Genomic DNA, 13,020 nt, shown 5'->3' with positions numbered 1-13,020 from the left:
AAGTTTTGGAGAGAGGAAAGAAAATAGCAGGAAAATGTAGAGTTTTCTGTCTGGTTCAGCCAGATAAACACCAGTCTGACCTGGGGGTTCGGCTGAGCGGTCGGTTCGGGGAAACCTCTCCGGCTCCCTTCCCAGCATCCTCTGCCAGAACCTCGATGTCGTCGTCCCTGAGGAGAACAGGCAGCGGAGAACACTGTTCAGTTCCCAGTCCGGCTGGAGCGCACCACACAGATCCTGCTTAAGTCTGGCTTTCTGGAAAATCTGTCGACTCTGCAGGAACCGACCAGCAGAGTCTTAATGTAAACATCCAGGAAAGCGGCTGCTGGAAACGAAGTTTTCCTGCTGCTGCAGCCAGTGGACAAACGTTTCCTCCCCTGGTCCTCACCCATAAACAACAAATCAAACCACAGATACACTTTCCACCAAAGATACCACTCAGTTTATACACATTTCCCGTCCAATCAGCTTCTTCTGTCCTGTGATGTCGTGCAAACGGTGAAACAATGAATCCAACAGCAGCAGCCATTTTGGCTCGTTGACTGGTGTATTTGCATCAGCCACTGTGGCCAGTGGATGGAGAAGTTTCCTACTCAAGTTTGTTCAGAAGGGAAACCAGTTATTTGCTACATTAAGCACAAATTCAAGGATAAAACAGCATTTATCCTTCAGCTTCCCTGAGAAACAACTTATTCATATTTTAGCTTTCCTCATTCAATTCGCAGCTTCTTCTACATAGTAGCCCCCACTCAATAAAGTGTGTATATATCATAAAACACCCAGTTTATCCTCAGTTTTTGGTAGCATTTGTTAATACCAGTGAAAGTCAGTGGGGACAAAAACATTTCAGAAATCATTTTTAACTGTAGCTGGGTTTCCATCCAAGCCTTTTTATGCAAATTATGACGCACCAAATCAGAGAGGCTAAATGGAAATAGGAGGTTTCAACAAAATTCATAAATACTGCAAAGACAGTGTTATACTTGTTTGAGATACAAATGTTTTGCTGATAAAGAAATTATGCTAGAAAAAGCTCAGGAGACACATTAGTCAAAATAAGTCAAATATCTGTCCAGCCTGACCTCCCAGAAATGTCATGTGTTTCTAAAATTTCTATCATTTCTTTGTTTTGTTCAGCGGACAGAGTGAAATATGACCAGCAACAAAGAGCAGCTTGTCCAATACTAACAACATTTTCCTGTGTTTTTTCCTGACGTAGCGACATTCTACGTTTAGAAGCATTTTTATGTGCTTCAACCCCGCTAATTTAAACACCTAATTTCATTCCATTTTTTGCAGCATTTCAAAAGTTGGCTCAGAGATCTGCCGGACAGTTGATGAAACACATTAAACAGAACGAGCAGAACGAGCAGAACGAGCAGAACGAGCTGTACTCACGGGTCGATGGGCAGAGGCTCCTTGGCTGCGTCAGCCAGCTCCTTCTGCAGCTTGGCCTGTCTGCGTCTGGAAGACACCACAGACTGTCTGTCTCACTGCAGCGGGACTGTCTCACTGCAGCGGGACTGTCTCACTGCAGCGGGACTGTCTACTGTCTCACTGCAGCAGGACTGTCTCACTGCAGCGGGACTGTCTCACTGCAGCGGGGCTGTCTCACTGCAGCGGGACTGTCTCACTGCAGCGGGACTGTCTCACTGCAGCGGGACTGTCTCACTGCAGCGGGACTGTCTACTGTCTCACTGCAGCAGGACTGTCTCACTGCAGCGGGACTGTCTACTGTCTCACTGCAGCGGGACTGTCTACTGTCTCACTGCAGCGGGACTGTCTCACTGCAGCGGGGCTGTCTCACTGCAGCGGGACTGTCTACTGTCTCACTGCAGCGGGACTGTCTCACTGCAGCGGGGCTGTCTCACTGCAGCGGGACTGTCTCACTGCAGCGGGACTGTCTCACTGCAGCTGGGCTGTCTCACTGCAGCGGGACTGTCTCACTGCAGCGGGACTGTCTCACTGCAGCGGGATTGTCTCACTGCAGCGGGATTGTCTCACTGCAGCGGGATTGTCTCACTGCAGCGGGATTGTCTCACTGCAGCGGGACTGTCTCACTGCAGCTGGGCTGTCTCACTGCAGCGGGACTGTCTCACTGCAGCGGGACTGTCTCACTGCAGCGGGACTGTCTCTCTCATTCCAGACTGGAGCATGTAAACTCACACCATGTGATCCTTTTTTTTGCGGGGGAATCTTCAATCAGAATGAAGAAACGGCTCCTGTAACCGCAGCTACCTTTGTTTTTACCTGCTCTTTAACCTTTATTTACCTGTAGACTAGATAAAGATATATTTGGGCTTACAGAGTCTCAGCAGCTCTACAGTGCCTGCTGTCCTCGGTCTCATCCCCGAGGCGTTTCTAAGCCATGATCTCCTACCAGCAGACTGCAGAGAGGTTTGGTCCTACAGGGTCTCAGGTGGAGCTGTACCTGCAGTCCTTCTCGTTCTCTGCGTTCAGCCGGTTGGCCTCCTGAGCCTTCTCGGCCATCCAGCGGGACACCAGCTCCTGGTTGTCCTCCGTCGTCCTCCTCAGCTTCTCCTCCAGAGCGCTGAAGGTGATCTGCAGGGCGTCGTACTCGTCCTTCAGCGTCTGATTGGCTCGCTCCAGGTCCTGCAGGGAACAGGGAGTGAGATTTAACGGGAAATACTGGAGCGGAGAGACCGGGGCTGAAAGACACCGACGAAACATCTGACTGTGATCATCTGACAGAACACTGCAATTGCGATTTAAACTGCAATTCATATCATCACAAGTTGTGATCATTTTTAGAACTTTAAAATAGTTTAAAGAAAATTGATTAGTTAAAAAACAAGATGTGAGTGTGCAGATTTACTGAGTTTGAGTCTGATGAAGGTTTTGATTCTAAACTCCTGGTTCACCCTTTGTTTGCAGTCAATTTTTTCAGAGAGTTTGGTCCAGACTGTGAGATTTGGAAACTGCAGAAGTTCATATTGTGGTGATATAAATCACAGTTCAAGTCCCAACTGCAATACTCGTCAAATATGTCATATGTCAAATAATCAAATAATCATCATAATAATCATATAATTGTATTTTTTGTCAATGTCTTTCAGCCCTACAACAAAGTCTGACTGCAGAATTCTGTTTATTTCTGAGCCACAAATCTTTCTAGTGATGCCATTGGCTGCTAAGCAAGTTCTCCATCTAAATTATATTATTGTCACTTTGTAAAGACATTTTAAATTGTTGTTTACATTCTAACAGCCAATGGCATCGCTAGAAAGAAAACCTGCAGACTGTCGGACCTCGACGGTACATGTTAGGAACCACTGCTCCAGGTGACTCGGATCCAGTCATTTATTTACCACCTGCAGCCCCATGCTGCTGGGACCTCAGTGAGCCTGCAGGCAGCAGAGGGTCCGGGACCTCAGTGAGCCTCCAGGCAGCAGAGGGTCCGGGACCTCAGTGAGCCTGCAGGCAGCAGAGGGTCTGGGACCTCAGTGAGCGAGGGTCTGGGACCTCAGTGAGCCTGCAGGCAGCAGAGAGTCTGGGACCTCAGTGAGCGAGGGTCTGGGACCTCAGTGAGCCTCCAGGCAGCAGAGAGTCTGGGACCTCAGTGAACGAGGGTCTGGGACCTCAGTGAGCCTGCAGGCAGCAGAGGGTCTGGGACCTCAGTGAGCGAGGGTCTGGGACCTCAGTGAGCCTCCAGGCAGCAGAGAGTCTGGGACCTCAGTGAGCCTGCAGGCAGCAGAGAGTCTGGGACCTCAGTGAACGAGGGTCTGGGACCTCAGTGAGCCTCCAGGCAGCAGAGGGTCCGGGACCTCAGTGAGCCTCCAGGCAGCAGAGGGTCCGGGACCTCAGTGAGCCTCCAGGCAGCAGAGGGTCCGGGACCTCAGTGAGCCTGCAGGCAGCAGAGGGTTAACATGAAGATCTGAACTGGTTCCTACCTGCAGGAAGCTCCTCAGCTCCCGACAGTCTCCCTCCAGGCTGGAGATCTGCTGCTGGTACTCCAACATCCTGAAACACGGCAAGACCAGAACACTTCAGATCCATCTCTTCACACACAAGATCTGATCAACATTTCATATCTGGTGCTGCTCAGATCTCATATTCAGGTTGCAGCTTTAGTTTTGAACATTATTTCTCATTCAAAATTGTAGTTCTTCTGTCTTTTCAGCCAGCAGAAGCTGCTAACAGGTTCTCAAGAGAGTCTCAGTGGATTTCAGGGTGCAGGATGGACTCAGGACTGTAGTGTGGAATGAGAGCTTCACTGGTCTGGATGGAACCGGCTCCAGGTCTTCAAGATTCACAGAAATTAATAAATCATCACGCTCCGCTCACTGTATCTGAAAACACACAGCTGCACTTCACTGGAGTTTATCTTCTCAGATACTGGACAGGACAAACTCCAGTGAAGTCCATCCATATGCATTTTAATGTATTCATTTTATGTCTTTATTTTTGGAAGACCTGGACCCCAACACAATCCATAAGTCAATTTTAAATATCCATTACAGGGACTGTGATGCTGTTGGATGCAGTTTACTTCCACTGATAAAGTGTTTTTTTCATGATAGACACTTCATGTATTTTTAAACTATAAAAAAAAAAAAAAGGAATGGCCATACAGTCCAATAAAAGCAACCAAAACATGCTGAAGTGAACGATGTAAAAACTGTGTGTGTGTGTGTGTACTGACTTGGCCTCGTTGCTCTGGATCTCCTTGTCTTTCTGTTGGATCTGGTTGTTCAGTTCGATCACACTCTGGGCCAGCTGACACAAAAACACAACACACACACACACACACACACACACACACAGTCAGCCTGCAGCTCACACCACAAACACTACCTGATGGTCGACTACAGGACTTCTTTGTCTTCAGTGACCTAAACAAAACATCCTGCTGTATTATTTTAACTCCAAAAGTGTTAAAACGGACTAAATTTAACTCTTGATAGTGTCAATGGGATTTATCTGATTAAATAAAACTAGATAAAAATAACTAGATAAAATAAAAATAAAACCGTGGAATTAGCCAATAAATCACCCTGAAGAAAAGCCGTTAGTACACAGTGAACAGTGGTAGAAAACTGGCTCATCAGCAACACAAACATTTCACTTCATCTCCAGCTGCAGCACACTCTGCATGGTCATGATGTTGATGAGTGGGGAAAAAAAATCATAACATAACTTTGTTGTGCAAATCAGAGACTAATAATCCTGATTAAACTGTTCTCACAGTACCAGAGCAAACTGAAGTGGGAAGTCAGTTGTCCCACAGACACACTGACACACTGACAGCTCAACAGACATGGAGAAGTACATACCACAACATCTAAAGATGCAAACCAGCACACAGCAGGGTCGTGTAAACCAGGTCACCAGGCTGAGTCTCCACTGACCATATGAACCAAACCCTCTGAGGTCCCATCAGTCAGCTGGACCATGACCAGCTGAGTCAGGCTCTCTAACCCTCACAGAGGAGAAGCTCAGTTCTGTTTAAACCTCAGACTGCTTCTCACATGCAGTCCAGCCGTCTCTCTTCCTCCACAGCGGGTTCAGTCTGCTGCAGACTTTGGTCCTGCCTGGTTAACGAGCCACACCTGGCTGTTAACGAGCTCGTTAACAGCCAGGAGGAGGAGCACAGACCGGACAGACTCTGAACTGAAGAACCCTGATGTAGATCAGGATGTTAAACCCTGTGGCGTGGAGGCCGATTAGTGCGCTCTCCTATTGGCTGAGACACCGAACAGAGGTAGAAGAGAACCAATCCAGGCAGGCTGAGGTTCACGTTCTCTCTTGCAAGATGTGATTTAGCTTATAATGCTTTTCTATCCTTGTGCAACATGTTTTGTGTTTAAACACACAGCTGCTGGAATAAGGATTCTTGTTCTAAAATATACAAGCAACACCACCGGTGCCTTTTGCACCTGATTTTAGCAGCTAACTCCGCCTACGCCAGGCCTGACCGCCCCGGCATGAGTAACTCCAGCGCTGCCTGTTAAAAACAGCTCAGTGATGCATCTTGTATTCCTGCCTACACTCAGTTACTGATAACTGCCAAGAGGGATGGGACAATACAGCAAAATACAAAAATGTGACAAATTTCTCAACTAGAAAAACTCTCGCTCTCTTCTTCTTCTGTATGCCATGACTATCGCTCTTTCCACCTATACACACTGAATGTGTGTTCCCGCCCCTTTTCTGGAGGTTGTTGAAAGGCATTCTGGGAAACGTAGTAAATCACTAACTGCAGTAGAAGTAGACAAGGCAGGCTGAGGGAAAGTGGGCTCACCAAGACAGTAAATTTCAACACTTCATCACTAAATAACTGCTGGATGTGTCACAGACTGAGATCTGAAGAGGATCAGAGGAGTTTTTCCTTTAAGAGTTATTTTTAAGGCATTTCTACCTGATCAGACAGACTATAGTGACAGCTGATGAAGAGGATTCGAACCCCTGACATCGACACGCCATGCTGGTGACCAAACCCTGGCCACATGACGACACGGAGGCCGGTCAGAGTTTAGTTTCAACACACAGCAGGGTGTAATGAGGAAACACATGACAGCAGCATCGCTCCAACAGAAAAGAATAGGAGCGTTGTTTCCAAAAAATCTGAAATATTGAGGAAAAACAACAAGCATTTCATTCCAAAATGAAGGAAAAAATGTGAAAATAATCAGCAAATAGTTGAGCAGTAAGAGACAGTCCATCTGCAGCAGTGTGTATCTGGCAGGCAACAGCATGAAGATAACTAACAACTTCCTAAAATGAGTCTGATGTCAGCAGAGAGCCACTGTTATTTCTTTATAGTGAACATTCAGGGGGTTTTTAAAGGAAACTCCACAGTTGAGAAATCCCATCCTGCTGTTCTGAAACTGACCAAACAGCAGCTTCACCTCGTCAGTCCGTCTCTGCTTTTATCTCCAGGACTGGAAACAGTCAGAAAATGTACTGATGAAGAAGAGCTTGTGATCCCTGATCCTTCCTCCTCCCTCGTCCTCTGACTGAAACTCACACACATTTCACACAAAATTTAAACTACAGAAACTTTTTGCAGCGACAAAAGAGGAAATGAGGCAACCGAGGTTCAACATGGCCGACGACTCTCTGATCAGAGGAAATGAACGGACTCTATGGAGGAGGGAGGCCAGACCAGTCCAGACTGGTTTCTATAGAGGACAGACCGGTCCAGACTGGTTTGAACCCACTGTAAAACACTGAGGGGTCTGATGACATGTTTCACCTGCTTCCAGATTCTCACACTGAGCAGGAGGCTGATTTAAATGTTAAAACAGACACTTTATGTGCAGCTCTCCTCCTTGTGTGACAGGACAGGTTAGTGACATCACATCCTGCTGGGTGCAGCAGCGACTGACCTCTCCTCGTTTCTTGTGCAGCTCTGTCAGCTCCTCCTGGTGTTTGATTCTCATCTGAGCCATCTCCTGCTGCAGGGCGTCGCTCCGGCTGGAGTCCGCCCCCGAGCTGCAACACACACACACACACACACACACACACACACACACACACACACACACACACAGTTTACCATGACGATGGGAAGTTGACGCACACTGATTACCCATGATAGCAGGAACTAAGGCTCTGTGTGCACCAGGTAGGTCAGAGTGGGACTGATGAGCTGAGGCTGTTCAGACAGATCTGAACAGTAGAGAGGAAACGTCATCCAAAGAAAAATCAATATCTGATCATCAGTCAATACGTCAAATCTAGAGGATCCAGACTGTAAACATGATCTCATTACATCAGTTTCCTGCTGTCTTCCAACATTTGTTTTCTCTGAGTAGGTTCCGCCTTTTTCCTCAAGTGGTGGAAGTCTCAATCAGGAATAAAACTTCTCAGTTTTAAAAGCCCCTATAGGAATTTAGCTTTTCCTTTATTTATACCCATATCTGATCAAAGATGTTCATGAAGACACTGTTAACATTTGATTTTGTTTGAGTGGTTAAATTTAAAATTATTACATTTTCAAACCTCCGTCCTTTTCTCCAGTCAGTTTCAGACTAACTCCAGGAAACGCATCACAGCTGGACTCGCTCCTGATTGGCTCTCCTCACTAAAGAATGACTGAAATCTGTCCAATCAGGGTCCAGTCTGCAGCATCTGAACTGAAAGCCGCCACTCAGCAGCGACTCCTCTAATTCAAATGAGGTAAACCTGCTGTCGGCCAATCAGGAGCGAGTATTGTGACTCAGTCTTCACATTCAATTCAACTTTGAACTAAACTACATTTATCTGCAGAACATCATGAAGAACTTTATTCTGATGCTGAGACAGAGGAGATTTAAAGTGAATCATATGGATGTTTAATCTCTCAGTATGTTCAGATCTCAGCTGTATGAAGCAGGTCTGAAGGGCTGGTCTCTCTCCCGGTCTCTCTGTGAGCGTCTCACCTGGTCTCATGTCCTCTCTGCACGTCATATTTCTCAGTCTGGTATCTCTCTGACAGAACGGCCTGCAGGTCCGACTTCTCCAGCAGGCGGTTATCTGAAAACACATACACACACACACACACACACACACAGTCTATATTAGACTAGATTAGAAAAACTTATACCATGGTCTGGGTGAATACTCGCTTCTGATTGGCTGCAGGGTGTCCATTAATTCCTGATAATGGACACCTCGTTGGGCGTTATCCCTTACTTGAACGTCCTCATTGAGGCAATATGTTTTGCAGCTTAAAGGAATAGTTCACCCAAAAATGAAAATTTCGTTATCTACTCATGCTGATGTCAGTGAAAACACCGGTCAAGTTTGTTTGTCCACATTAAAACACTGTGAGTTAGCTCGTGCTGCTCCATGTCAGCCTTCTCCAGAAGAACCAAACTGAACACAAACTGCTTCTGTCAAGATCCAAAGAGGTAAAACATGACTCCAAACAGCAGAATCCAAGTGTTCTGAAACCAAACGACTGCACTGTGGGTCCAAAAGTCCATTTTTTACCTCAATATCTAAATCAAATCACATTTATTTATTAAGCACATTTCGTACATTAAAAATGCAAAGCGCTTTACAGATAGAAAATAAAGGAAAACAATTAAAATTACTTTGAATAAAATTAAAGCGTTGGTCGTCCTACAGCGGTCTGGAGGAAGAGTCCTGCTGCCTTCAGGTGCTCCTCGTCGGCTCGTACTTTTACAGACTGAACACAACTCATGTACTCAAGAACTTTTTAGTCAGAAATAACAAAATGGACCCAGAAAACAAAAGTAGGTTTTTTGGTGACTGTTTTAGAAACCAAGTGCTGCAGAGTTCCTTCAGGCTCCAACAGCAGAATGAAGAGGGGAACATTCCCATCAGTTTTGTAACTGATATTTTAATAAGTTTATTGGCTAAAAGTTGTTATGAATGTCCTAACAGTTAAACAAAGGGTGAGAACGTTGCATCTTGGGTATGTAAAATTCGACTTTCCCATTAGTAATCAACACTTTATTGGGTCGTTCACGTGCACTCTACCCATAATTGCAATATTTCCAACATGCAGCAGCTGCTTGCTACAGCAGTGCTGGCTGGTGTAAACACACTAGACAATAATGAGGTAAAAATGGACTTTTGGACCCACAGTGCAGTCGTTTGGCTTCAGAACACTTGGATTCTGCTGTTTGGAGGAAGCGTAGGTTTTTTTTTTTTTTTTTTTTTTACCTTTTTGGAACTCCAAAGAACCATTTCCTGTTCACTTTAGTTCTCTGGAGAAGGCTGACATGCAGCAGCAGCTAACTGCTGTGTGTCATGAGGACAAACAAACATAACATAACACACATAACTGCTGTTTCAACTGTCATGAAGGTGAGGGGATAATGACTTAAGGGTTTTGGGTGAACTACTCCTTTAGAAACACAGTCACAGCAGGTAACAGTTCATTTAACATTCATCACAGAGTCACATCACATGGGAGACGTGGATTCACCCTCAGGTGACACGCACATAAAGATAAAGTATATACTATAAAGTGCAGACAGTGTAACACAAACACGACTACAGAGTTCACACTATAATGCAGCATCACATTTAAGTGAAACATATCGAGTTAAATCATGTAAAGCAGGAGCGTCCCGGTGGCTCAGTGGACCATGTGGACACGTTACCCCCCCTCTGTCCTGTCTCTCCCCTCTGTCCTGTCTGTCCTGTCTCTCCCCTCTGTCCTGTCTCTCCCCTCTGTCCCGTCTCTCCCCTCTGTCCCGTCTCTCCCCTCTGTCCCGTCTATCCCCTCTGTCCCGTCTATCCCCTCTGTCCCGTCTCTCCCCTCTGTCCCGTCTGTCCCGTCTCTCCCCTCTGTCCCGTCTCTCCCCTCTGTCCCGTCTCTCCCCTCTGTCCCGTCTCTCCCCTCTCTGTCCTGTCTGTCCTGTCTCTCCCCTCTGTCCCGTCTCTCCCCTCTGTCCCGTCTGTCCTCTGTCCTGTCTCTCCCCTCTGTCCTGTCTCTCCCCTCTGTCCCGTCTCTCCCCTCTGTCCCGTCTCTCCCCTCTGTCCTGTCTCTCCCCTCTGTCCTGCCTCTCCCCTGTCCTGCCTCTCCCCTCTGTCCTCTCTGTCTCTACTTTCAACTGTCAAATAAAAGGTGAAAACGCCCAAAAACATATCTTTAAACAAAAAAAAATCATTTAAAAGAAATATAATTAATGATTAAGATAAAAACAAGCAGGCTAAGCTAGAGTTCAGCTGTTGCACAGGTCGGACAGCCCAGCAGCCAGACAGCTGAGTCTGCAGCAGTGAGTGTGTCTGCCTGCAGCGGCTGACTCACAGCCAGCTGATCCAGAACCAGCTGATCTGGACAGCGGGACGGTCACGGCACGGAGGACGCCGCGGCCAGGATCTATTAGATCTAGATCTGGAGCTCTGCCAGCAGCCTTCACACTCAGGAGCGGCATTCCTCCTGAAGGCCGCCATGCAGTTACCATGGAAACAAATTTCGGCAGGTTGGTACGGACAAAGGGACACGTCTGTGGAAAACACAAAGCGCCTCGCTGGCTTCAGCCTCCACAGCGAACGGGCTCACCGGCCGCCACTGTAACCGTCTGCTATTGGTCTGAAATATCACATGACTGGGTGTGCTGCCTTGTGGGAAAGCGTCTCGGTTTCCTTCCCCGGTGTGTTTGTTTGTCTGTTAGCAGGATTTCTCAAGAAGTTCTCAATGGATTTGCACAAAACTTGTGGAGAGATTGGTCATGGGGCAAAGAACAGCTGATTAACTTGTCACACCAGCTGGCCACAGGGGGCGTGGCAGCAGGCAAGAGTTTACATGTTAGGGACGGGAAGACATGTCGAAATTCAATATATCTCAATACAACATGTGTCAGTCTGTATGTTGTGTCAGGAACATGAATGGTGATATCAGCTCCATGTTATTCTGCTGTCAGGAACATGAATGGTGATATCAGCTCCATGTTATTCTGCTGTAGTAATCACTAAGATGCCATCACATCACAGTTTCACAAGCTCTCCATCCAAACTATATTATTGTCACTTTGTAATGACATTTTTAAATTGTTGTTTACATTTTAGCAGCCAATGGCATCGCTAGAAAGATCTGAGTCTCAGAAATAAACAGAATTCTGCACAGTCAGACATCGTATCCTGGTTGTATTGATCCTGAACCTCACATCAGGTATCCAATCGTATTGTGTTTGTTAAGCCTGGAAATTTGACCACTGTGTTTTTTAACTTTATATTTTTTCAGCTTTGTTGTAAACACACCGCCGCCTTTAGGAATCACTAAGTAGATGGAGAGAAATGTCGATCTTTGGCCCGACAATTCATAGGATCATTCTGATGATGTTGCATGCAGCTCATACCAACACCTGTACTGCCTGCTGGTAACAGGCAGTTTGATGGTTCCAGGTTGTGAAACACCAGAAAAATACAGAAAACTTGCGTAACTCACTACACGTGACTCCAGATGTTGGAGTGACATTATAAATCATAAGGAACCTGATGAGCATACTAGTAGACTGTGTAGACAGCACACTGTAATCATCATGAATAGTGTTTGGCAGCTTTAACTGATCAGATATACGAACATTGGTGGATGATCTCCTCAAAAGCGTGCCGCTGGACTCTGTCTCTGTGTTTCAGCTGCTCTGCGATGTGTCTCTTCCATGTGCACTCCACCCGCCGCTCCGCCATGGCCACCTAACACACACACACACACACACACACACACACACACACACACACACAACTCAGTCAGAACACATGGCAACACTACCACCAGACCTGAATTTCACAGCATGCAAAAATAATCATACTTGTGATGTTTTTTTAACCACACAAAAATGAACATCATCATCTACTTCTCAGTCTCATTCTAAAACGTTCTATGTCAAACAGGTAAACTGTGGAACTTGAATAACTTGACGCCAGATTCCATTGAAAATCTGTCAGTTTACTGTGAGATAATGCTGGCATACCTGGTAGAACAAAACTTCAGAGTTTTAAGGAATCTGCGGGGCCTAGATGTAAATTCGGCATACGTCTGATCCGTCCAGCAGCACATATTTCTGTTATATTTAAACCTTTAGAGCTGGGTCTCACTGCTCGCAACGCCCACCACAATGTGTTTTTGTGTAGGAAGGTTGAACTTTATTAAAACAGGAACTGCCTGGTATATTGGATGTATGCCGAATTTACCACAGGAACCAAACGATCCAGAAAAGGAAAAGGTTTTACAATGTATATAATGCACAGCCGTGTTTTACAGTGTTTACGTTTACCGAGAAGCGACGAAACATTAAAGCACCAGATTTTTAAAGGGCGTTTGTCGTGCTGCTCTCTCCTCGCACGAGAGAAGGTGAAGTATCGGGGCGGTTAGCCAACTTAATATCTCTGAACTGCCTAACGTTACTGTTGGTCAGTAGCTAGCTGCCCTCTCAGTTAGCAGATGTTACTGAAGGAAAGCACAACAAGCAGGAAGGCATCCAGGCAAGCCACGCAGCAACCCGGCACGGTATCTGCTAAATTATTACAAATTAGAACCGTTACAAGCTAGAAAACACGCAAGCGCGTTGATACTGGGACTGCTGTGCGGTATTTGCGAGC

General features: G+C 46.2%; 1 protein-coding gene across 3 annotated transcripts in view; it reads right to left on the bottom strand.

The window, feature by feature from the left end:
• atg16l1 (ATG16 autophagy related 16-like 1 (S. cerevisiae)) overlaps positions 1 to 13,020 on the bottom strand; it is a 30,385-nt gene that overhangs the window by 17,061 nt on the left and 304 nt on the right. For all 3 annotated transcript variants that reach the window (XM_078284126.1, XM_071913868.2, XM_071913871.2), the window contains exons 2-9: positions 12,003 to 12,114; positions 8,382 to 8,475; positions 7,347 to 7,452; positions 4,661 to 4,734; positions 3,909 to 3,978; positions 2,429 to 2,610; positions 1,396 to 1,461; positions 81 to 167 (exon numbers count right to left, since the gene is read on the bottom strand). In XM_078284126.1, coding sequence (XP_078140252.1) covers positions 81 to 167; positions 1,396 to 1,461; positions 2,429 to 2,610; positions 3,909 to 3,978; positions 4,661 to 4,734; positions 7,347 to 7,452; positions 8,382 to 8,475; positions 12,003 to 12,108 — 785 coding nt within the window. In that variant the 5' untranslated portion in view covers positions 12,109 to 12,114. The remainder of the gene's footprint in view (positions 1 to 80; positions 168 to 1,395; positions 1,462 to 2,428; positions 2,611 to 3,908; positions 3,979 to 4,660; positions 4,735 to 7,346; positions 7,453 to 8,381; positions 8,476 to 12,002; positions 12,115 to 13,020) is intronic.

The sequence above is a fragment of the Centroberyx gerrardi genome, chromosome 6, assembly GCF_048128805.1.
Source record: "Centroberyx gerrardi isolate f3 chromosome 6, fCenGer3.hap1.cur.20231027, whole genome shotgun sequence".
NCBI lineage: Eukaryota > Metazoa > Chordata > Actinopteri > Beryciformes > Berycidae > Centroberyx > Centroberyx gerrardi.
The sequence above is the reverse complement of the archived record's forward strand: the minus strand, read 5'-3'. Positions and strand labels throughout refer to the sequence as shown.